At 39.9% G+C, this 21,364-nt stretch overlaps 2 protein-coding genes across 9 annotated transcripts in view; one reads left to right on the plus strand and one right to left on the minus strand.

Moving 5' to 3' along the window:
• Positions 1–12,390, minus strand: part of wdfy4 (WDFY family member 4) — a 39,980-nt gene extending 27,590 nt beyond the window's left edge. The window contains exons 1-21 of one of the 5 annotated variants that reach the window (XM_040001804.1): positions 12,123–12,390; positions 10,955–11,048; positions 9,880–10,131; positions 8,827–8,938; positions 8,016–8,140; positions 7,788–7,916; positions 7,455–7,644; positions 6,722–6,911; positions 6,207–6,367; positions 4,833–5,065; positions 4,580–4,719; positions 4,180–4,310; positions 3,790–3,891; positions 3,476–3,666; positions 1,830–2,557; positions 1,556–1,649; positions 1,241–1,455; positions 1,029–1,147; positions 702–894; positions 320–396; positions 22–240 (exon numbers count right to left, since the gene is read on the minus strand). In XM_040001804.1, coding sequence (XP_039857738.1) covers positions 22–240; positions 320–396; positions 702–894; positions 1,029–1,147; positions 1,241–1,455; positions 1,556–1,649; positions 1,830–2,557; positions 3,476–3,666; positions 3,790–3,891; positions 4,180–4,310; positions 4,580–4,719; positions 4,833–5,065; positions 6,207–6,367; positions 6,722–6,911; positions 7,455–7,644; positions 7,788–7,916; positions 8,016–8,140; positions 8,827–8,938; positions 9,880–10,131; positions 10,955–10,975 — 3,622 coding nt within the window. In that variant the 5' untranslated portion in view covers positions 10,976–11,048; positions 12,123–12,390. Of the gene's footprint in view, positions 1–21; positions 241–319; positions 397–701; positions 895–1,028; positions 1,148–1,240; positions 1,456–1,555; positions 1,650–1,829; positions 2,558–3,475; positions 3,667–3,789; positions 3,892–4,179; positions 4,311–4,579; positions 4,720–4,832; positions 5,066–6,206; positions 6,368–6,721; positions 6,912–7,454; positions 7,645–7,787; positions 7,917–8,015; positions 8,141–8,826; positions 8,939–9,879; positions 10,132–10,954; positions 11,634–12,122 lie in introns of those variants that run through there. The other 4 variants (XM_040001807.1, XM_040001805.1, XM_040001806.1 and 1 more) reach the window with 4 other exon arrangements.
• Positions 12,391–13,187: 797 nt separating this feature from the next.
• Positions 13,188–21,142, plus strand: si:ch211-223a10.1 (putative ZDHHC-type palmitoyltransferase 6). Of its 4 annotated transcripts, none has more exons than XM_040001863.1 (10): positions 13,188–13,522; positions 14,082–14,217; positions 14,304–14,414; positions 15,462–15,594; positions 16,170–16,348; positions 16,532–16,605; positions 16,782–16,944; positions 17,023–17,105; positions 18,438–18,628; positions 19,771–21,142. In XM_040001863.1, the coding sequence occupies exons 1-10, from the start codon at positions 13,402–13,404 to the stop codon at positions 20,257–20,259; spliced, it is 1,680 nt and encodes a 559-aa protein (XP_039857797.1). In that variant the 5' UTR covers positions 13,188–13,401; the 3' UTR covers positions 20,260–21,142. The 4 variants fall into 4 exon arrangements, with proteins under 4 accessions (XP_039857797.1, XP_039857799.1, XP_039857800.1 ...); XM_040001865.1 differs by having other exon boundaries at positions 13,406–14,028; positions 14,155–14,217; XM_040001866.1 differs by having other exon boundaries at positions 13,406–14,028; positions 14,160–14,217.
• The last annotated feature ends 222 nt before the right edge of the window (positions 21,143–21,364 follow it).

Raw genomic sequence — 21,364 nt, forward strand, 5'->3', positions numbered from 1 at the left:
AAGAACAAACAGTACTCTCACCTAGATATGTTAATGCTTCCTCCTCTGTAGAGATTACCAGACAGCCGTCATAGGCTGAGAAGGAGATGGACAAACAGATGTACTGTTGTTCAGTGCGGGACATGTGGCGAACCACAGACAGTAAGCGGATTGGGTGGGAATCGCAGGCTGAACTGAACCTGTTGATCTGGAACCAGCAGGTAAATGAAAGACCAGCTGTAGGTGGAAAACTTCTGCAGTCTAAAATATGAGAGGGAACTGATTAAACAGTTATTCAGAATCATGCACAAATCTGCAATAATAAAGTATGGGGACTTGCCTCCTCCAATTCCACCTGTTGAGACTGAATCAGCAGTCACGCCTTTCACTGTGGCCAGAGAGGGGAGGAAAAGACAGCTACAAAGCAAAATGTTACATTACAAGTATTTAGCAAATGGCTGATTTATTTATTTATTTTAATTATAAGGTAATTTTATGTGCAACACTTACAGCACAATATTTTATTAAGGTAATGATTTAAAATTCTTATCTCTTTTCACTACTGTATGCTCACTATTTTTCCTTTCTTATCACTTGATGAAATCTGATACTGCAGCAAAAAACAACAACAAAAAAACAAAAACAAACAAAAACCCCATCTAATCATCTACTCTATTTAATATTGCAAGAGTAGTCAGAAGCTCAGTGAAGCAAGAACTCACCCATATCCACTCTCACTCATGTCAAACTCCACAAAAGCAGGTGAGCAAGAGAGTCTGTGTGGTTTAAAGGTCCGCGGTGAAGTCATGGACACGAGACTGAGGATCTGGTGGACAGGGATTGCTGAACCAATGGAGTTTGTAGACTGCAACAAACTGAAGCTGCGCTTCAATGTCTTTACCCCTGTATTGTGACCTGGTTTAGACAACAAGCAAAATCTAATGTGTTTCATGTATTAAAACCAAAGCTAAATCTCAAGAGGATGAAATGAAATATTTATTGATTTAAAGAAACAAAACAAAAAAACAAAAAAACAAAAAAAACAAAACCTGACACATGTGTACCATTTGATACAGGTCCGTTGGTTTCTGGGTTACATTCTGACTGTATTTGCTTGGCTGTTTTGTCTCCCAAACACATGAGAGGATCCCCCAAACACAGGAATTTTCTGAGGAGGAAAAGGTTATATAGACAATATTGTAAGTTCAGTACAAAAAAGAAATACTTTGAATATAAACTCCAGTTTATGTGCATAACTGACCTGAAGTCTGAAGGAGTGATGCACTGGGAAGAGAGCTTCTCCAAAATGCGTGTAACAGGTAGATGTAGTGGGTGGTTAGGAGTGAGCAACATGCTCTGACAGTGGGCCAGGAGGATGGAGACCAGCCCACCCTCGCACATAATCTGACGGTTTCGCTCAGATTTGACCATTGCCTGGATGTGGTGTGCAAGTGAGAGTTGGACTTCCATTGAGAGCTGTGAAAGAGGAAAATAAATTTCTCTAATGCCGGGCCTCTTTGAGGATTAAAAAGTATGGCACATTAGAGATTGTAAAATGTCAGGTATGGAAAGGTACCTGTGGGTCCTCGTGAGTAAAAACCGATGGAAGGAGAGTCATAATAACTCTGATTGCTCCTGGGTGAAGAATAACAGGATCACAACTGAACCTACTATAAACCAGGCAACATAAAAATAAAAAAAAAAAAAAAAAAAAAAAAAAAAAAAAAAAAAAAAGGGGGGGGAAAGGGTCAATACTTGACATCACAGACAATTAGTACATTTATGTGTACAATTTAGATGTGAATGCATAAATTTATATTAAGAAAAACCCTCCAAAATGAAATATCCACCTGTACTGAGACTCCGTGCAAACTGAGGGACTCCTGGGCACCATGTTTCTGGAACTTCCCTGTTTGTCCTCCATGGACTGTGAGCCTGATCCCAAGTGGGCAGGAGGAGATCCTGAATAAACTCCTTCATGTGCTGCTGTTCCATTTGATTTCCTTTTATCGTCATCACATCCATCCTCTCGCTCTGGTCCCAAATTTAACTTCTGAGGAGAGTATGTTCCTGTGGCAAACTGGTCGAGAAAGGAGAGCAGCCTTATACATGTCTGAAGAGTGAGAGGCAGATTGGGCTGTGGTGTGGAGGGAGAGGCAGAAGCTACAGGGGATTCTGCCAAATCAACAAACTGGTAGAAGCTCTTTCCAGGAGCCTGGTTTTCTTCTCCAGTCCAGGGACAGGAGCACTTTTCACCAACCCACTCCTCTCTCCCAGAGCCTTCAGCATGGAAGCAGCCCAGCTGAAGTAGAGCCTCTGCCAGTTTTTCATAAAAGCCACCAGTCTCAAAATGATGGGCATTTGCAGTGTGAAGATGCACAACCACAGACAAAATGTGCAATGTGAGGAGGAGGTGGTCAACTAGTGGTTGATGCCCCAGTGACTTCCACACTTCTCCCTGCGGAGGGTTAGATAGGGCTCCTTCCATGTCCGTCACCAGAGACAACAGTCCAGTGAAGCCTCCTGCCCTCCTGAAGGCATCCCAACTGTTGGGGCTTTCCAAGACCTTCAACAAAGACTGAAATACCAAAGACAGAACTGAGACCATTTGGACAATCTGCATGTACACTAAAACACATTTTAGCTTAATAATACATTTACCCAGTAGATTCTGATAAAGCATTGACAGATAAAGCAATGTAATAGGCACTAAGCCTAAAATCTTGACTTTTAAAAGATCTCCCCATTCAATTAAAACAGTGTCATAAAAAATAGATGAAACGTATAGATAAATCATAAATCATTTCTGGTAACTAGTTTTTGGAAGTGAACAAAATCCCATTAGCCTTTATCAAATTTAGAGAACTAATCCATCAGGTAGGTAATGTGTGAGACAGAACGCAGGGGGAAATGTGATTAACTGAAACTGGAGTAATCACAATGGCTCTCAACACTTGCTAGCCCAGGTCGCACCCAATCTGATTGCCACCTGCTATAACCATGTTAGCACAAAGAACAGACACACACATACACACATACCCACACATCCAGAAAAAAAGAGTGCATGTGTGCGCAAACAAGCACACGCGCTCACACACAAAGTACACATAATATCAGCAAGTAAGTGGTCTTCTTGCTGCCATCTATAAAAATGGACACATACAGTAGGTGTGTAACTTGGTTAAGTCTAATCAGATCTGTCCCATTCACTGATCTGATAGAGGTGGTAATCTTCTGAGTGCCACAGCACAAGGCTGCAGGTCTAATCAAATCGGTCCAGAGTTAACAGCTAAACGCATTTTAGCAAATCAATCTGCATTTGTCCATAATGGAATAAGAGTCCCACATGCTAAGAAAATAAATTCAGAAGCTTATTATGTTTTAAGTGTATTACTATTTGTTATGATGTGATATAGAGGCTACATGCACAGTTCAACTTAGATCACTGGATGTGTGTGTGTGAGGTTGTCTCTGATGGAGGGTCCATGTAAAGTACCTGCAAAAGGTCTTGCTTTAATCCAAGTTCCTGCTGAGTGGAGGAGCAGAGAGCTCCAATGGCTGTACTCATGAATTCCTCTGGGTTAATCTCAGCTAGCTGCTCCAAAATGCTCAAAGTGGACTCTCGATACTGATCAACATCCAAGAAGATCTTGATATAGGGAATCATACCAAGGTCTCGCACTGAAACTGGAATACATGTGCAAAACATTTAGCAAAAACAGTGTGCAGCTTCAAGACAAATGAAAGAAAGAAATATTTATTATGCCTGGTACACAAGTGACTGGATATGGAAAGTATGACTGCATGTACCTGTGTTTTTGATTGAACGCAGAGTAAGGGCTGACACAACTTGAAGCATGCAAGTAGTGAGCAGTTTCTCGCCTTCCTCGACACATGGCAGCTGCTGAGAATCTAAAGAGAAGGTGTGAACCACAGGGCACATAGTCAGGATGAAAGATGCACTTTTAAGGTTACATTTGCCTGCTAGACCGAAGGTACATGCCCAAATACAAAGAAGCATACGAGTTTCATTTCACAATGACACACTTTGTATTCTTAAGTACTCTTTCATGGCCAAGTGTTCTGTTCATTCCCAAGTTTTTTGTAACGGCAGGCGTTATGTCACACAAGCACCCTTTGTCTGCACTTAGTACAACTAATTATATGACAAGTTGAGGAAACTGAAACAATCATTTATACCCATTTTAGGACAAGAGACTACTCCAGCCTTCCTCAGGATTTTAGCTCTCCTGCGGAGTTCTCCAAGCAGCAGCTCCAGCAGACCCAAGTCAGTTAGCGCCTCGGAAAGCATTGCACTGTGCATAGTCATCCTTCAAAACAGAGATTTTATTTAAAGAAATTAAAAGAGCAGTACACATCATTTTTAATATTTAAAGACAGACATTTAAATGATCTGAATAACCCACCTTTTTTGCTTTTAAAGACAACTGTTTTTTGGCTGCATTCTTTTTTTAAAGTAATTTCACTAACAAGACCAAAAACAATATATATACATTTTTTATTTTAGGATTAAAAAAAATAAACGAGCAAGCAGGAACATACTGAAAAGATAAATATTTTAACAACTTGCACTGCTTACTTGTGAAAACTCTTAAGAGCCACCACTCCAAATTCTATCCCTGCCACCGCACCGGCTAGAGTCCCAGCCCAGCTCTGCTTCAACACATTCAACAGTGCACGCAAAGTCTCATGGGGGATGTAGTTCAACTTAAATATCACCTGTTTAAAATAAAAAAAAAATAAATAAAAGATATTTAATCAGGCCCTGTATGCTTGTTGCATTGATGACAAAGGATGCATATGTATTTTACTGTCAATATCAGAAATCATACCATCTCTACAAGGGAAAAGAAGAGTTTCTGGACGGGAGCTGGTTTACGCCACACACAAGTAGCCAGCTGGGCCACTGACTGAACAGTCCACTCCAAGAGGAAGAAATTGGCTGGGTCTCTCTCCCATATTGTCTGTAAGGTTCGAAGAAGCTGGCAGGCAAGCAGAGAATCCTCAGAATGCATCAAGGAGGCCTGCAGCAAGTGGAAGGCACGAAGGTTCTTCACCGCCAAACCTGGAGACACGAGTATGGAAACTAAAATGTGTCCAAAGACTAGAACACTTCTCAAAATAAGATTTTTGCTTTTAGATCTGATCAGATTTGAGAAAATATGTTCTATATGAATGGGTAGGGAATGCACTCTTATACTACTTTATGACACAGAGTAATGTGAAACAATATCAGTTTGAGGTCAATTTAGCTAAAAGATGTTTTGAATTTAAAACCTGAATTATCCATGCAAATTCCTGGCATCACAATGTGAATGTCATAGGAAAACAAAGACATAAACAACAGAGCACATGTTCAATCTCACAAACCTATTGAGTTATACAAGCAAAGATTTGATAGTGTCGCATGCATAGGTGCAAAAGAAAAGTAGCATGATCTACCTTGATAGAGTTTGTTTACTGTACTGTCAAAATATTAAGAGGAGGCCTTACATTTAGGTGCCAAAACACACTTATGTTTGTCATGAATAAATAAAAGGCTGGTTAGTAATAGGATTCATTTTCTCGATTACACAAAATTGCATCAAAACCAAATAAGGTCAGCATAAAACAGTCCCTGGTCCCTCTGCTGGAAACAGATCTACTCCTTGATGTGATAGATGGGTGTTGAGTGTGTGTCTGTGTGTACGCTGGGATGATATGTATGTGTTTGTTATGGACACTCTATTTATGAGTGTTGATAGAGATGTGTGTGCATCCATGATAGATGGCTGGTTGCTGTAGGCCAGTGGTGAATGGATGTGGGGCATCCTAACAGAGTTAGAGAGGAAGCCTCCACTTCATCATCCCAGACATAATCACCTCAGCTTCCTGTTAACCCGAGGGGCGTTGTGTGCTGCAGTGGGGGTAGCTGTATGGGGAGTCAGGATGTGTGGGAAATCATAGGAAGTGGGTAGTGTAGTTTGGGTGGGTTATATAAAGGCAAAAGTGCAAAGGAGGGATGACCTGTGTGGTTCTTCTGGGAGGGAAATCTGATTCTGTCTTTGCTGAGCCATGCAACTGATATTAATTAGATGGTTTGGAATATGAAGCATCTCTTCCAAATACAGAGTTTATCCTCAAGGTACAATCAGCTCTTAAGTGATAATTAGGGACAGGTGTCCTGAGAATAACAATAGAGAGCTTATTATGAAGGCTTGGCCTACCTTTAGTGAGTGGAGGGTCAAATTTAAAGCCTGAAGGTTGGGGGTTGGTGACACAAAGAGCCACTTTCAGCTCAGTTTTTCCAAGAAGAGTGAAAGACCCAATGAGAGCCAGTAACTCCTCCACAGGCTGAAACTGCTCTAAGGACACGCCCTCCTCACAGCTAATGATTTTATAACAATAGGAGACAACAAAGATAAGAAATGATGAGTAGAAATAAATATTTAAAGATAAGCTCTTTACTAAAGATAAATAAAGCTTCCTCTGTGCTGGCCAACCAAATTGATTTTATATGAAACATTTCATTACTTGAAGTGGTTGTATCCTAATAAATTCCACTTAACTTTCACTAATGTGCATCTCCTTGCTTAAAAAGACCAACAAAACAACAATACAATTCTTTTAACATATTTAATTGTCTTTAGATAAGTATGTCTGCTTAATATGTTTTTAATTGAGTATCATTAACTTCAGCTTCTGTTTCATTGTTTTTTGTGTCAGCGACCTTTATTCTCACCGTTTCAGGATATTCTCGAGGGCCTTGTAACCATTGTTTGTGTCAAACTCAATGAAGAGGGCTGGACTGAGGTGATAGGTGTCTCTAATGAAGCTAAACACAGCCACAGCCACCTCAGCTAGCAGTGATCCTGAGACATCACCAGTGATGTGCAAGAGGTTCTGGATGCAGATGCGAACACAGTTCTTGCCTAATGAGAAAAGCAGTGTTCTTGGTTAGCGAATTGACAACAACATCCATTTGCATAAAAGTTTACAGTTCAATCAAACAATTTTTTTCAACCATACATCTTTATAGCAGTCTTGAATAGTGACTTAATAAAATGTTTTTCTTAGTGCAAAGTTCCACAAACTGCAGTAGAATGTTAATTCCACAGCAAAGTGGCACAGAGTCAATTGACCAAAATACCACATGGAAAAGTGTTGATAGCATCTTGGTATCCAAAATAAATTGAGTAAACCCATGTGCACTAGAACATTCGAATGAATTATTTGTGCTTATTAAGGCTTCATGTGACTTTCAGTACAACTCTGTTGAGATGTTAGATCATGTTTCTTGCTATAATTAATTCATTACTGCACAAATCACTTCCCACTCATGCTACTATGTATCCTGTTTTGACACAATATTTAAGAGTGCAACGAGGCCTATTACAAGTAAGAAGCAAATCAGTAAGAAGACTATACTTGCTACAAAAATGTTAATTACTGCAAATATTTGTGTTTTATCTTACCTAGTAAGCTGGGGACAGTGTTGCTTGTTGCTACAGCAGAGACTGCTTTGAGGATGCGGGAGGCTTGATACCTCCAGGTGGCACTGGTCTGATCCCATAATGACGTGAGACCAATAATAAGACACTGCAGTTCCTGAGTCTCTACCAGTATCTCCACGTTGACTGGCAGCCTACACAGCTGAAGAATAACCTAAAAGAGAAAGACGAGAGATGTATGGTTTGTCAAAAATTGGGGAAAGAAGAAAATGTGAGTTTGCACAACAGAAAACCAAAAATCACAGAAATAAAAAATAACCCATTGCCATCTAAAGGGAGAAGTCAGTTGTTACTAACCTGTGTTAATGTTTCCTGAAAGGTTTCTTCTATTTTGATGCTCTCCTTTTTAGATGGAAGGCACACTAGAAGGTACAGACATTTCATCAAAGCACCAGGGAGTTCTTGATTTATACATGACAGTATATCCTGAAAACAAACACATAATTAATTCACCTGATCAACTAAAAATATGGAGTAGTAACCCGACTGAAACTTTACTATGCTTTAAAACTGTTAATGACTCACTGAGCTGTCAGCTGTAAGCAGCAAGAGAGACTTTAACAGCAGCCATCCTAAACTTTCTTCCATTTCATGATTTGTGTCATTATCTGGCCTCTTGAAGAACTGCACCACCTTTTCACGGGCCTCCTCTGAGAGATTAAAAACAAACAAATTAAACAGATTTATTGTGACAATCTGAAGGCAATAATGCAACTCAAAAATAGTTAAATATGGCGGTTTTGCTCAATTTAGTTCTTTACCATGTGCTTAGCTGGCATAATTATAACTCCAAATTAACAAACAGATTTTTTTTAAGTTAGAAGTGTTTCAGTAAAGTATAACTAAATAGAATTTATTTAATACACAACCGTTTCTAGTAAATTCATTTAAAATGAAATGAAGGTTAAACTTGAGAAGAGGTAAATCACTAATAAGCTACTACAGGGACCATGCTGGTCTTTTTCTAAATTAAATCACGTGTCAAAAAGAAGAAGCATTTACTTCCTCAAATAACTTTCTCTTTCTTATCTAAAGAAATATACAGTTTCACAAACAACGGGCAACAGTTGGAACAGAGAGTAAGACAGGAGCGAGACAGAGAAATAGAAATATAAAACCAGAAAAGTGGTAACCTCTTTCTGTGTTTTCATAATTTTTTAGAACAGTCTGCATTACACTGTACTGCATGCTTTTGATTATCAATATGCATCCCATTTACCAAGTGGCCAAAATAACTGACTGAAAAAAATAGCGACACCCAGAAATAGCAGAAGTAGGTGGAGGAAAGTCCCAAAGTCTTAATTTACTGTGCTATATTTACTGTAAGAAGCAGTACCTGCAGGTCTGTCTGCCAGTCTCTTGTGGACAATGCTGATGACAGTGTCAGTGGTGAGAGCTGCGAGCCCCTTGATGTCCAAACCTTCAAATCGGCCACCATCTTCACAGGCCTGGAATCGAAGAGGATAGAAACCATCACATGTATTTTGACTTATGTCGCCATGATGCCAGGTCTCTCTTGGAAATTAGATTTTTAATCTCAGTGAGATGTTTTACCTGGATAAATAAAAGACTAATAAAAAAAGATAACTAATATTTTACTTAACTAAGTACTTGGCATTAAGTTAAGTAAAATATTACATCTAGACCGCTGTTTTATACTATAAATAATGAAAGGTACCACACACTATACAGTCTTCAGTTCCATGAGAAAATATCAGATTTTACTTAGTTTGCTAAAGATGGACTTATGAGGTTGTGAGGTTTTCACATACAACCACACACAGCCATCAGGTTTCCGTGTGGTTGTATGGAGACTAATTATGTCTGCATTTGTAAGAACACAGTGGTGAAACAGTGCATGCAAGTGTTACAAAAAACAGTAAGGGTTCCTCATAACTGGGATGCATCGAGAGAGGAAAAAACAGAAAAACCTCTTTCACCAGTTAATCAAAGTAAGGCATGAAGCCACCAATTTAAAGGAGTTTTTGTTTTTTTATTATTATCTAAAGATACAGGAACAACATACACAATAGTTCTGGAACCACTCAGTGATAAGATCACCTAAGGTTGAAACATCTGACTGTCATCTAATGTTGCTTTAAGTCTTCATTCCTGTGGTTTGAAGCATTTCCAGATGCCACACTGTCTCCAGCAATCTACTTACCCATTTCAAAGTTGATTATAAATTTGAACTTAGGCCCCACTGCAAACTGGAATGACATAATCTAATAAAGGCTCTCAAGAAGAAAATTTGTTCTGTGTTATACAATATTCAGAAATACATAACATGCTTGGTAGACTACTGAGGTGCAAGACATAATTCTGAAAACAATAAACAGAAGAACAATCCGTGGCAAGTATGCACTTATTTGCTTATAGTGGTCTATACCTGTATGTATAGAGGCAGGACTTTCCGCAGATGGGCCTTTCTTTGCTCCAGAGTAACAGCTCTGTGGTCAGGGGTACAGGCTGTTTGAATTCTCAGCTCCTGCAGTTGTTCTTTGAGCACTTGTGTGAGTTGAGGGCTGCTACAAGAGCCCTCCACTTTCTCTGACTTCAACTCCACAGAGACTGTTAACTCTCCCGAAGCACTCAGCTCTCCAGTTTCCTTATTGATCCTCTCCCCTCTAAAGGTTTGCTCCTGGAGGGGGTAAGAAAAAAAATATGACTGTTCCATCTTTTTATTTTTTTAGATACAGCAAGGTTATATAATCTTCACAATATTATCTAATCACATTTTCTTCACTTGTGTCACTCAGTTTAATTTGTCCCAAGCTAAACCTTCTGCCGTCAACCCTGGTCACACTGTCTCAATTCAGAAATAGGCAGAAGGACAAACCACTGGCAGTCATGTGCCATTCTCATTTACTGATTACCATCTTTATGAAGGGTCTGCATTTTACAAAGGATGTCCAACTTTCAGTACTTTGAGAGCTACTGTGTGATACTTTTCACGCTTCACACGCACCATTGCTTTGTCAAAAAAATAAAACTGATCTTTTGCTAAGAATAGGCCGGTAGTGTAGTGTTAAATGACCAGCACCAGTTATCGCTCGTGTGAAAATGACACAATAAGCACTCCTAAGGTCAATTCAACACAACTGCACTTCCAAAATCAAAAGCTTGTTATCCTTATAATAGAACAACATTGTTGGGAGTAAGTGACTCTGAATAAGCCCTTTATTTAAATACTGCGAGGCAATGTGTTTCACTTCTGCTTAACAGCATATCAGGAGGTGAGGAGTTTTACTGCTAAACATTCATGCCATTGTACTGCATGGCAATTGTAGCCAGAGTGTCGTTTCCATATTATAGTCGCTCTATTTCGACTACTTTCCATTTTGAATCACATACTCATAACGAACAATGGTGGTAAGAATCAGAGGGCTTAACTTAAAGCCAACACATTTTTCATATTTCCCACAAAATTCATGAATACTTAGATGCAACAGATCATTCTTTACCTGAGTTTGTGTAAGAGCCATCTGGGGGTTTCCTGGCACTAAAGTGATGTTGTCATCTGTGCTGTGTTATTCCAACTACTTGAGTGGTCTGTTTCTGTTCCCATGTCAGGAGGAATGGACAAGAAGAAACCTGCTAAGACATGACTAGTGCATACATTGCAGCCCCCTTTGTAAAAGTACCCGCCTCTTACTAATCTCCACCAAGTAGACTGAACTTTGAGCAACTCAAATCAGCTGGTGCGAGTCATGTGCTTTCCCACTTCCTTAGAGAAGCAGAAGTGAAACAGTTGTTTAGCTGGCTAGATGAGGCCCTCCCACTGCAGCTCAAAGAAACGTCCCTTTTCTTTTTATAGACCGGTCTTGTAAGGTTGTTGTGATATTTAATCACAGTGGCATGGCCCATGACTCACCAAGAAAAGCCACAAACCTGGCTTTTAGTCACGAATTGGCGTGAAGGAATTGACTTGCTGGTGAAACAATTGGAAACAAAGTGCTTTTTGTTTGTTTGCTGGTAATAAATAGAATGGCTGGACTGTTTGTGTTTAGGGAGGACTTTTCAAAACCAACCTATGAGAAGAGCAACCCATGCAAGTTGACAGTTGATGTATTTATATGCTAAAGTAGTATTTTAAATACAGAAACTAGCCTTTAGCAACGTTGCAGAACACACCACAATTCGTGAATGTGAATTAAAGCCAATAACCACAGCAGAAACTCTGCACACAGACGTGTGCGGCACTTGTGAAGTGTTTAGCTAAATGACTAAACGGCGCCATCTTGTGAGTATTGACGATACAGAAACGTGTCATCAACAGCAGTTGGGAGTAAAAGAAAAGGCTCAAAATTACACAGACTTTCAAGCTTGATAAGTTAAGTGAACCGGTGTTTTTCAGTAAAGAGAGCAGAGACGCTGATGTAGCAAAGAAAATGGCTTAGCAATGTCCTTCCGCATAGCTCAGTATTAGTACTGAGATTAAGTATCACAAGTGAAAATGCCTGCACTTAAAGAGGGTTCCAGAATTAGCGAATGCAAATTAAAGAGTAAAGATAACAGTGTGGCTATGGAAATCACACATATGAGTCAGCTCCCCAGTCAAAGTTGCCCTCTCTTTTGTAGGGTCAAGCTGTCATATAGTAACCACTTTCAAAACGAGAAGTGTTAACCAACCTTTGTAAGCTGACGACATGTGTAACTGACGAGCTCCTTCCGAGGTTAAAAAGCTGGACTCTTATTTTAGCCTCCGACTCCAACAAGCTCACCTCTATAGCACTATAGGTTAAACCATGCTATTCTTACGTAATCTTACACGACTAAATGCAAGGGGCAAATAATAAAAAAGGCATGCTCTCTTTTCCTTCAGTATATGCCTTACACTTCCATTAAATGACCGTGGTGTTTACATTTCTTTTACACTATTCTGGTAAGTTCCCCAGGCCACTTTCAGTTTACTAGAGGTGGGCGGGGCCATCCAAATATCGACAATATCGATACCAACACTAGCATTGCGATCGGATCAATATGTTGTTTCTATCCTCTAAGTCAGGTACTCTGGCATACAGGGCATTTTCCCAATAGGCCGATGCACTTTTCGGCCGATGGGCCGGCCTGAAGAGCGACCCAGTGGATACAAGCACTTACAGCCCATTCCCTCCTCTACCTTTGCTGCACGCTCATGTAGCTTGTAGAAAAGGTTCAGTGTGGAAGAAGTGGGTAAAAGATGAAGCTGGAAAGCTGAGATAAAACAATGAAAAGAAAAGAAAAAGAAATGCGGCCCAATGTGTCAAATTAACCAACATGTTAACTATCTGGGCTGCTGCACCATGAACAGTAGTACCAGCAACAACTAGTAACCAGGCCTCATAGTCACAGGAGGCTGATCCTGATGCACCATCTGTGGAGAAGTGAGGAAGAGATGGAGAAAGACTAAATTAACACAAGAAAATAGATGAAGGGAGATAATTAGGAAGGGAGGTATTCAAAGAGTCAGGAAAAATGAATGGCTACTTTGACTGTTATTTTTATTTATTTTTTAAGAAATCGTGAAATAGGATCATCTATGTTTTATTTTCAAAACGACATGCTGCTTCCCCCACATAAGCTGTCATTATGGTTTTAAAGTATTGGTACTGGTATTAGTAATAGTTGGTATCGCGGCACAGCACAGCGCTACTGCTTACTTTGGAGGCGTCATGGTATTTATAGCGACCACATGCTTTGGGCAAAGCGCGGCCACGTGACACCTTGCAACCAATGCGGTGTCCAGGGCGTGGATTGCCTCAATCAGTTTGACACAATGAAAGATCTCGGTTGCTTTGTAGCGATACATGAGATCCCTTCTCACTTTACCTTATGATGTTGTAGAGCCGCTTCCCAGGAGTTGATTTTGCTTCCTTTGCAGTTTCTGTCGGTGGTAACACTAGAAGGTGGCCTCCGTGTACCCATCATAATGCATCCGATGCCCGTGTCCTCCGTCAGCGGTGGAGACATATTTGATTGTATACAGAGAGGAAATATTGAAGAGTGTATACACTTCGTTCAGAGTAACCGATCTATACTCAAGCAAAAAGGTAAGCTAGGAAGAGATACAGTGCAAACTTCAGATCTGGCTTTTTTTAAAGGTCATTATTCAACCTTATCGCGACGGGATTTCTCAATTTCCTCATTTTATTGCGAGAAAACTGCTGAAACATTAGTTAGAAAGAGAACGTTTATACCCACTTTATGCTGTTTGCCATGCCTGGCTTTAGAACTTTGGAATAATGTGCAAATGTGTTTGGGAGTTAACTATAGTTTTACCGGATGTTATTGTATATTTGATCATTTTCTGGTCTCTCTTGGTTTGATTTTGCCACAATGCCAAAAAGAAACCTAACTCTGCTGCAGCTCTTCTGTGAGATGGTCTGGCACAGATCCTGTGATGAAGAGATGGACAGATCCTGTGACAACACAGCACAAAGTCACATTGTGCTGAACTACTCCAACCCCCAAACTTGAGAGGGCTTTCAGCGTCAACAGGCTGACAGTCGATGCATTTATGCCAGTCTCATATTGTTAGTCAAAGTCAGAGTTGAAGGTCAGTGTCATCAAGCTTGATTGTGTAATGTAAATGCGTTTCTCATCATTCAGGTTGGGGTGGCTTTACCCCACTCCACTATGCTGCTCTGCATGGTAACCGAGCCTTGGTTGACCTTTTCCTTAGTGCAGGAGCTGGTCCTAACCTGACATGTGATGCAGGACAGACAGCTTTTCATTTTGCCTGCAGGTGAGCAGCAGCTGCATATTTAGTTAAAGCCTGGATTTTCAAGGTGAGAGCTTGATTTGAGCTTGTGCACTTTGTACTACTATCAGGCAAGGGAACATCTACATCATACATCAAATGATGCAGTATGGGGCCGATTTACATCTCATAGACCTACAGGGAAAAACATCACTGCACCATGCGGTCACTGGGGGGAGCATGTAAGTGGATGAAACATTGTATCACAAACTTAGTCGTTTTTGCCATGGGCTACTACACAGTTATATATACAGTGCTATGCAAAAGCCCTGAACCACTCCTAATTTCTTTATATTTTGCTATAAGAATGGGAAATAGGTGCAGTGATCTATTGATACATGTATAAACATAAATAGAAATAGAAATACAGTATATAAGGTTGACATAGAGGATGTACAGTTCTAATAAGTTTCAAAGTCATTAAGATCTCCTTTATTCTTCAACACAGCCTGAACTGAATTTCTTTAAGATGAGTTCAGGAATTGTTCTTCAGGCTTCTTGAAGGATATTCAAAGCTCTTCCTTAAATCTTGTCTGCCTTTACTCCCATTTTCTGTCAAAATAATTCCACACCGCTTTAATAAGAAGGTCCGGGCTTTGGTGAACCCAGTCCACTGATAGTCTTTTACTATATGTGTTTCTATCCAGGTATGCTTTTACTACACTGGCAGGGTGTTTGGGATCATTGTCACAATGACAAAAGAAGCTGTTGACAGTCAGTTACTGTCCAGATGGTATTGCATGGTGGATGAAAATCCTTCCATACTTTTCTGCATTCATATTTTTTACAAGATTCCCAGCACCACTGGCTGAAATGCAGTCCCAAGCCATGAAAGAGCCTCTGCCAGTTTTACAGATGGCTGTAGACACTCATTGGTATGTATACTGATTTGAACATAAATAGATAGAACCAAAATTTCCAAATTTGCATTGATCACTCCAAAAAAACCCAAAAACTGTTGGACTGATTTTTAGTCCAGGTCAGCGTTAAGGGGGTTAACAGACAGAACATTCCTGTATGTCCTGAACAGAAAATGAGTGCAAAAGCAGCCAAAATTCAATTAAAACAAAAACAAAAACCCTCCAGAAAGCCTGAAGAACTATTGCTCAAGACATTTATAAAAATGAGAAGAAAGTCCGGCTTCTTGGAAGGAAAGTATAAAGAAATGTGGGGTGACTTTTGCAAAGTACTGTATTATGCATGCACTAATTGTTAGTTGTTTTTCCCAGCATTGCAGTGCACTATTTGTGGGAGACAGGAATGTTTAGATTCACAGACACAGACATGTACCAGGTGACTCCCCTTCACCTGGCTGCATCCACAGGAAACACAGAAGTTATTCGGTATTTGCTCAAGGACCAGGTATGATACAGTTTTCACTGTCTGCCTCTTTCACCCTCTTTAGTTGTGCAACAGTATTATTACACAGTAATACACAAGATAATGCCCAATCTAAAAGTTTTAATAACAATGTTGAGTCAAATATATATTATGTAAAAGCTGCCGGGATGACGAACGTCATCATACAAAAATGTACTGTGACTTTACGCTTTAGTCAACTTTTGATCTTTGTGCTTCTTTAATTATTAATAGTGTAAATAGTGTGATTGGTTGTCTCTCACTCTGTGTGTTGCATGTAGCACACAGAGTATATATTTGCATGATGAATGCATGGTTTCAACTTGCATTTTGGGGATGGAGCATTGAAGTGTAGTCACTGACTGTTTTCAAGAGCCTGAGCAGTGATTTCCACCAATGCCTGTACCTGTTTTAATGCGTCTGAAAATAATAGGCATTCTGTTGATGTTTTTATCTTTTTCACTTTTTTTGCAAATATTTGTTTTTTCTTCTTTTTACTTTTCCACTTTTAAACTGTTTAAAATGTAAACTAAGGCTTAAATTGTGTACATTTTCTGGGATTTGCAAATATGTTTCAGAGGTGTGCTGTGGATGCAGTTGACCAGCAGGGTGCGACAGCGCTTCACGTCGCAGCAGAGAGGGGTGGAGTGGAAGTGTGCTGGATACTACTGCAGAGAACAGGGTGCGGGATGCTCCATCAGAAGAATCATAGCGGCCTGACACCACTGGATCTCAGCAAACAGGGCAAAACATTTAGGTGAATCTGCTGCTTCCAGAAATATGTGACACCCCCACCCCCCTCATAAAACTAGAAGGATGCTGCATTTCATTCTAGCATCCTTTGGTACCTATGAAATATCCAGTATGTTTGCTTTTCCTGATTCGATCTTTCTCTTGGGATTATGATGCTGATTATTACTCTGCTGTATTTTTTCTCTAGACATCAGCAACTCACCAAACTACTGAGTCGGTACATTAATGAGCCAATACACCACAAGCCCAGAGAGTCTCATGGTACATTTGGCTCTGTATATGAGCTCTATTCATTCATTTTACAATAAAAACACAAAGATAATAATTGCAAAGCAGTTCATGTTACAGCTCTTTAATTGGATTTCTTTAGATGTTTTATGCTGAATGTGATCATATAAACAGGTAAAAGGGTGTTTTGTGTTCTTCTTTCTTAACAGTTTTATACTACTGGACACTGTTTTTTCCATCGCTGAGTGGAGCTGCCATCCTGCTGATTGCAGCCATGTTGGGAGGCTATGGGGGTTTAATCTGTGGTTTGCTCTTCCCATGGCTTGCCAGAAGCATTTTCACACAATACCACCGCATGACCACATACCAAAGGTTTGGCAAAAATTGTAGTGTATGTAAATAATCATCCTTTACTGCTATTATATCACATAGCATATGTCTTCTTTCTAGGTTACCTAACCCGATCTACTTGGGAACCCTCATTGCTGGTTTGATCCATTCTCTGCTCTGCTTCTATGGAAAAATAATGCCTAATATCCTTTTGAAAAGCTAGCATATACCAGGTCTTTTGCTCATACATATTTCTTGATAATTCAGCTTTTCACACGCCTACGTTAGCTGAGCTGTGAGTCTTGGAGGAGTTCAGCACAATTGTTCAACTGGATGCATGGATGAACACATCAGAATCATACACTATTTATGACAAAATAGAATGCCACTGTATGATGAAGTGACTACATTTTATATTCAAATAGTCACATATGGAGATATGTAGGATAGAGGGGACCTTTGTTTAATCTAATCTTGGAGAGAGTGAGGACAATAGTGAGCAAGGCATTGTTGAGGTGTGTGGTAGGAGTGACAGATGGGTTGAAGATGGAGGTGGGATTACATCAGGGATCAGCTTTGAGCCCCTTCTCCTTTGCACTGGTGATGAACAGGTTGACAGATAAGGTCAGGCAGCAGTCTCCGTGGACGATGGTGTTTGCAGACGATATTGTGATTGTGAGTCTGGAGTCTGAAGAGCTGTGGATGTGCTCTGGAGAGAAGAGGAATGGAAGTTATTAGAAGTAAGACAGAATACATGTGTGAATGAGAGGGAGGCAGGTGTAACAGTGAAGATGCAAGGAGTAGAGGTAGTGAAAGTTTAAGTACCTGGGGGTCAACCATCAAAAGCATTGGGTGTAATCAAAGTGAACAGGGTTATTTGTGACAGATGGAGTCATAGGGAAGGTTTACAAGATGGTAGTGAGACCTGCTGTGATGTATTATTTGTGGATGGTGGCGCTGACAAAAATACAGGTGGGGGAGATGAAGACGCTAAGAGTTTGGTGCAAGTGACCAGGAGGGACAGGATTAGAAAAGAGTATGAGCAGTTTGGAGACAAAGTTAGAGATACAAGGCTGAGACGGAGGGATAGTGGATACACTGGGTGAAGGATGCTAAATATGGGCAGCGAGGAAGACCATGGGAGAGATTCACAGATGGAGCGAAGAAGGACATGCAGAGGGTTGAAGGAAAAGAGGATAGGGATATGGTGATATGGAGGCAGGTGTGGCGAAGAAGAAGTCAAAACTCAACTTCACTGCAACATTATAAACCACTCGAAAACAAAAAAAATGGTGAAACTCAGGAAAGGGAAAAGATGAAAATTTAACCATATTTACCATTTTGAATTGGTTACACTAATCCTTGGTTACTGACTGTTACATTTTTCACATTTTCATATATATACATTTTGCAATTTTATATGAATTCCAGCAAACATTGATGTAAACTGCAGCTAGTTTATTTGGTATTCTACCGAGTCTGTTTAAATGTATGTAAAGTGTACTATTAAAATTTTTATCCTTAATGTTGTGAATGTGTGTGGCCAACCAGTAGTTTAACCCAGGTGTCGATGGTCCACTTTTCCATACTCCTTGGGTTATTCTGTAAGGTTCTGACACAAGACCCTGGGACACTAGACAGAGCAGAATCAGATCCTCGGTTCTCTTGTATCGCTGATCTGGTGGAGAAGAACCAGAGCCCACAAAGGTTCTGTCCATACTGTGAGGTGAGACATTCATATGGGCATGTTGGTAACTTGTTTTACATACCACACCTTTAGATCTAGAAATTTATACATAGCCTTTCTGCTAATTGTAACTCCCCTCACATTAGAAAAGGTCTTCACGCACGTGTGTTAAGACCACAGATATCGGAGCTGCCAGGTAATATATGCAGGGATTTGGTAGGTGGGGGAAAACTAAGATCTGGTGTTGCAGTGAGGTGAGAGGAAAAGAATCACTTGGTAATAAGTCACATAATGACTTGATTTGTGAGATCTGATATATTTTTCTTTGTCTACAGGCTGTGACATGTACTGCTACTCAAGTATTCACTGTTTCCTGTGGATTTAGCAAAAAGAAAAAATTGAACAAGATACGTTAGCACATAGATTCCAGATTCAGACAGCCGAAAGCTTGCATAAAAGGTAGAATTTAGTAAGTGATTTTAATCAGCATCATCACCATCTGCTCTGGATGTCTCCTTACAACACCATAAATTGATGTAAACTTCACCACAGTACTGAAGCTATCTAGTTTAGAAAGACTAAACTGACTAGTAGTAGTATTAGTATACTTCAGTTTTCTTGCCTATTTTCGTCTGCTCCCTTATTAACAAATATCACCACAGCAGGTAGCTCCACATGTTTGATTGCTATGCCAGATGCTCTTCCTGATGGAATCAAAAATGGCTTTGTGTCTCCTCCCGGGATCAAGCCGCGGATGTTTTGCTTTTTAGGCAAATCTGTAACCACAGCTCTATTGAGCCCCTCAGTAACACATCATGTATAGAGCCAATATCTGATTAAAAACTGTTAAATGAAATAGGACTTTATATGCAAGATTTAAATTTCCAGATTATAAATTTTAACTCGCTGAATCAAAGTTCTTGCTTTGAAATTAATCTGTCATCTTCTTTCTCATCCTTCTTCCGCACAGCTTGTGTCACACATATACATTTTTTTTCTCGGATGAAAAATGTAAATTAGTTGAATATTACCAAGCAGACACATTTTTTTGAGTGGCCTTATGTGGGTCATTAGAAAGAATGCAGGTTTAAAGCCCTGTCCATTTTTGTGGTAAAGTCTATACATAAAAATGCATTACTTCTTTCTAATATTTTGATGACCTTCTCCTGTCTTCATCACAGCTCTTTCAGCCTGACTACACTAAACACTGCAAGCTGTGTGAAATGTGCATTAAAGACTACGACCATCACTGCCTTTTCCTCAACCGGTGCATTGGCCGAAGTAACCACCGCCTGTTCCTGGTCTTCATCCTCTCCATGGTGGCTGCCCACCTTCTTTTTGTTGCCACAGGAATAAGTTACCTGTACAGCAAGATGCCTGGAGGCAGCCACAGCTTCTCATTGTGGCTCACATTGTTAGGAGAGGATTTCTGGGTTGTTGTCATGATGATCATGAATGGACTGACACTCATCTGGGAGGTGTGGCTTCTGACTGAGCAGTTTGATGCTGTCGCCACTGGAACAACCACCTACTTTAAACAATGCGAAAGCGCCGCACGACAGCGGTCACTAGCACAGCGCTGGGTGATAGTGCTGTCATTTCTGATGGAGGGTCGGAGACGGGTGGGCAGCAGACAAGCCAGAGAGGACAAAACTGCCATAGACATTTAAAACTGTCACTTTGACCTTTGTGCAGCTTATTTGAAAACATTTCCAGTATTGCTCAAGTACAAATACTCACTCTTAGTTCCTCTGTGTAAGGTGGTTTGTGATAATGTCCTTTTTAGATTCAGTAACTTTAATGCCATATCTTGTACTTGATTTTAGTATATCTAATATATTTTGATATTAAATAGGCTATAGAGTAGATTTGCCAGGACAATAGTTCACAAAGTGACTTGCAGGGTATCTACCACAAATGTAGACATTCGCCTAGTTTTTAGAGACCTCACTGAAAACTCATACTTTAAGAAACAGTGTTTTTATTTTCTCGTTGTTTTATATTGTTTGTGTAAAGTACTCAATATTTCTGACACTGTGTTTTAGCAGCGAGCGTCTACATGAAAGCCTGTGTTTATACTCGTTTTTGTATCCCAGTAATCATTTTTAAATGTCATTCTTTATTGCTGCTCTAAATAAACTTTTGTAAAACTGTAAAACATACAACTGATCAAAGTTTACTGTGTTTTCATAAAATTAGCAAGTCCAGTGATTAGCTGGAGATAATGGTTAACAACAGACGACCCAAAAGACTTTCTTCCCAACCTAATGTCGTTACCTCTCTAACCTGCTCCGAGTCATTTGTGCCATGACACTTCCTCTGCTCTCATTAATGGGATATGCTTTTTTCATGCCTTCAATTACACACACTCATTTCCTATGTGTCCCTCAGGACTGTATTTCTAGATTATAGATGATATTCCACACACCCCAGAGGCTGGTGTGTCTGGTCTGTGTGAGTGGCCATGTCGTGTGACATAATTCAGTGTCTGCTGTACTGCCGCTTGTACATATGGAGTGATCAAGTTGATCACATAAAGGCTTTTTAAACTTCTGTATTCTCTTGTCTTGATTTCCTCTCCAGCTGGTTACCACTTGATATCCCGATTTATTTTTTCTAAACTGACGATGTTTTTATGCTGTAAGAAAATATGTTTCACACAATTTTCTGACCTGACATCACCCCCTTGATTTACATATTGGAAAACCATTTACAGCGCTTTATTTTGCTGTCTTGTTAGTGATACGAGCAGTACAGTGATGCCATTTAAAGGAG

This window comes from Simochromis diagramma, unplaced genomic scaffold (genome assembly GCF_900408965.1).
Source record: "Simochromis diagramma unplaced genomic scaffold, fSimDia1.1 OVJJ01000421.1, whole genome shotgun sequence".
NCBI lineage: Eukaryota > Metazoa > Chordata > Actinopteri > Cichliformes > Cichlidae > Simochromis > Simochromis diagramma.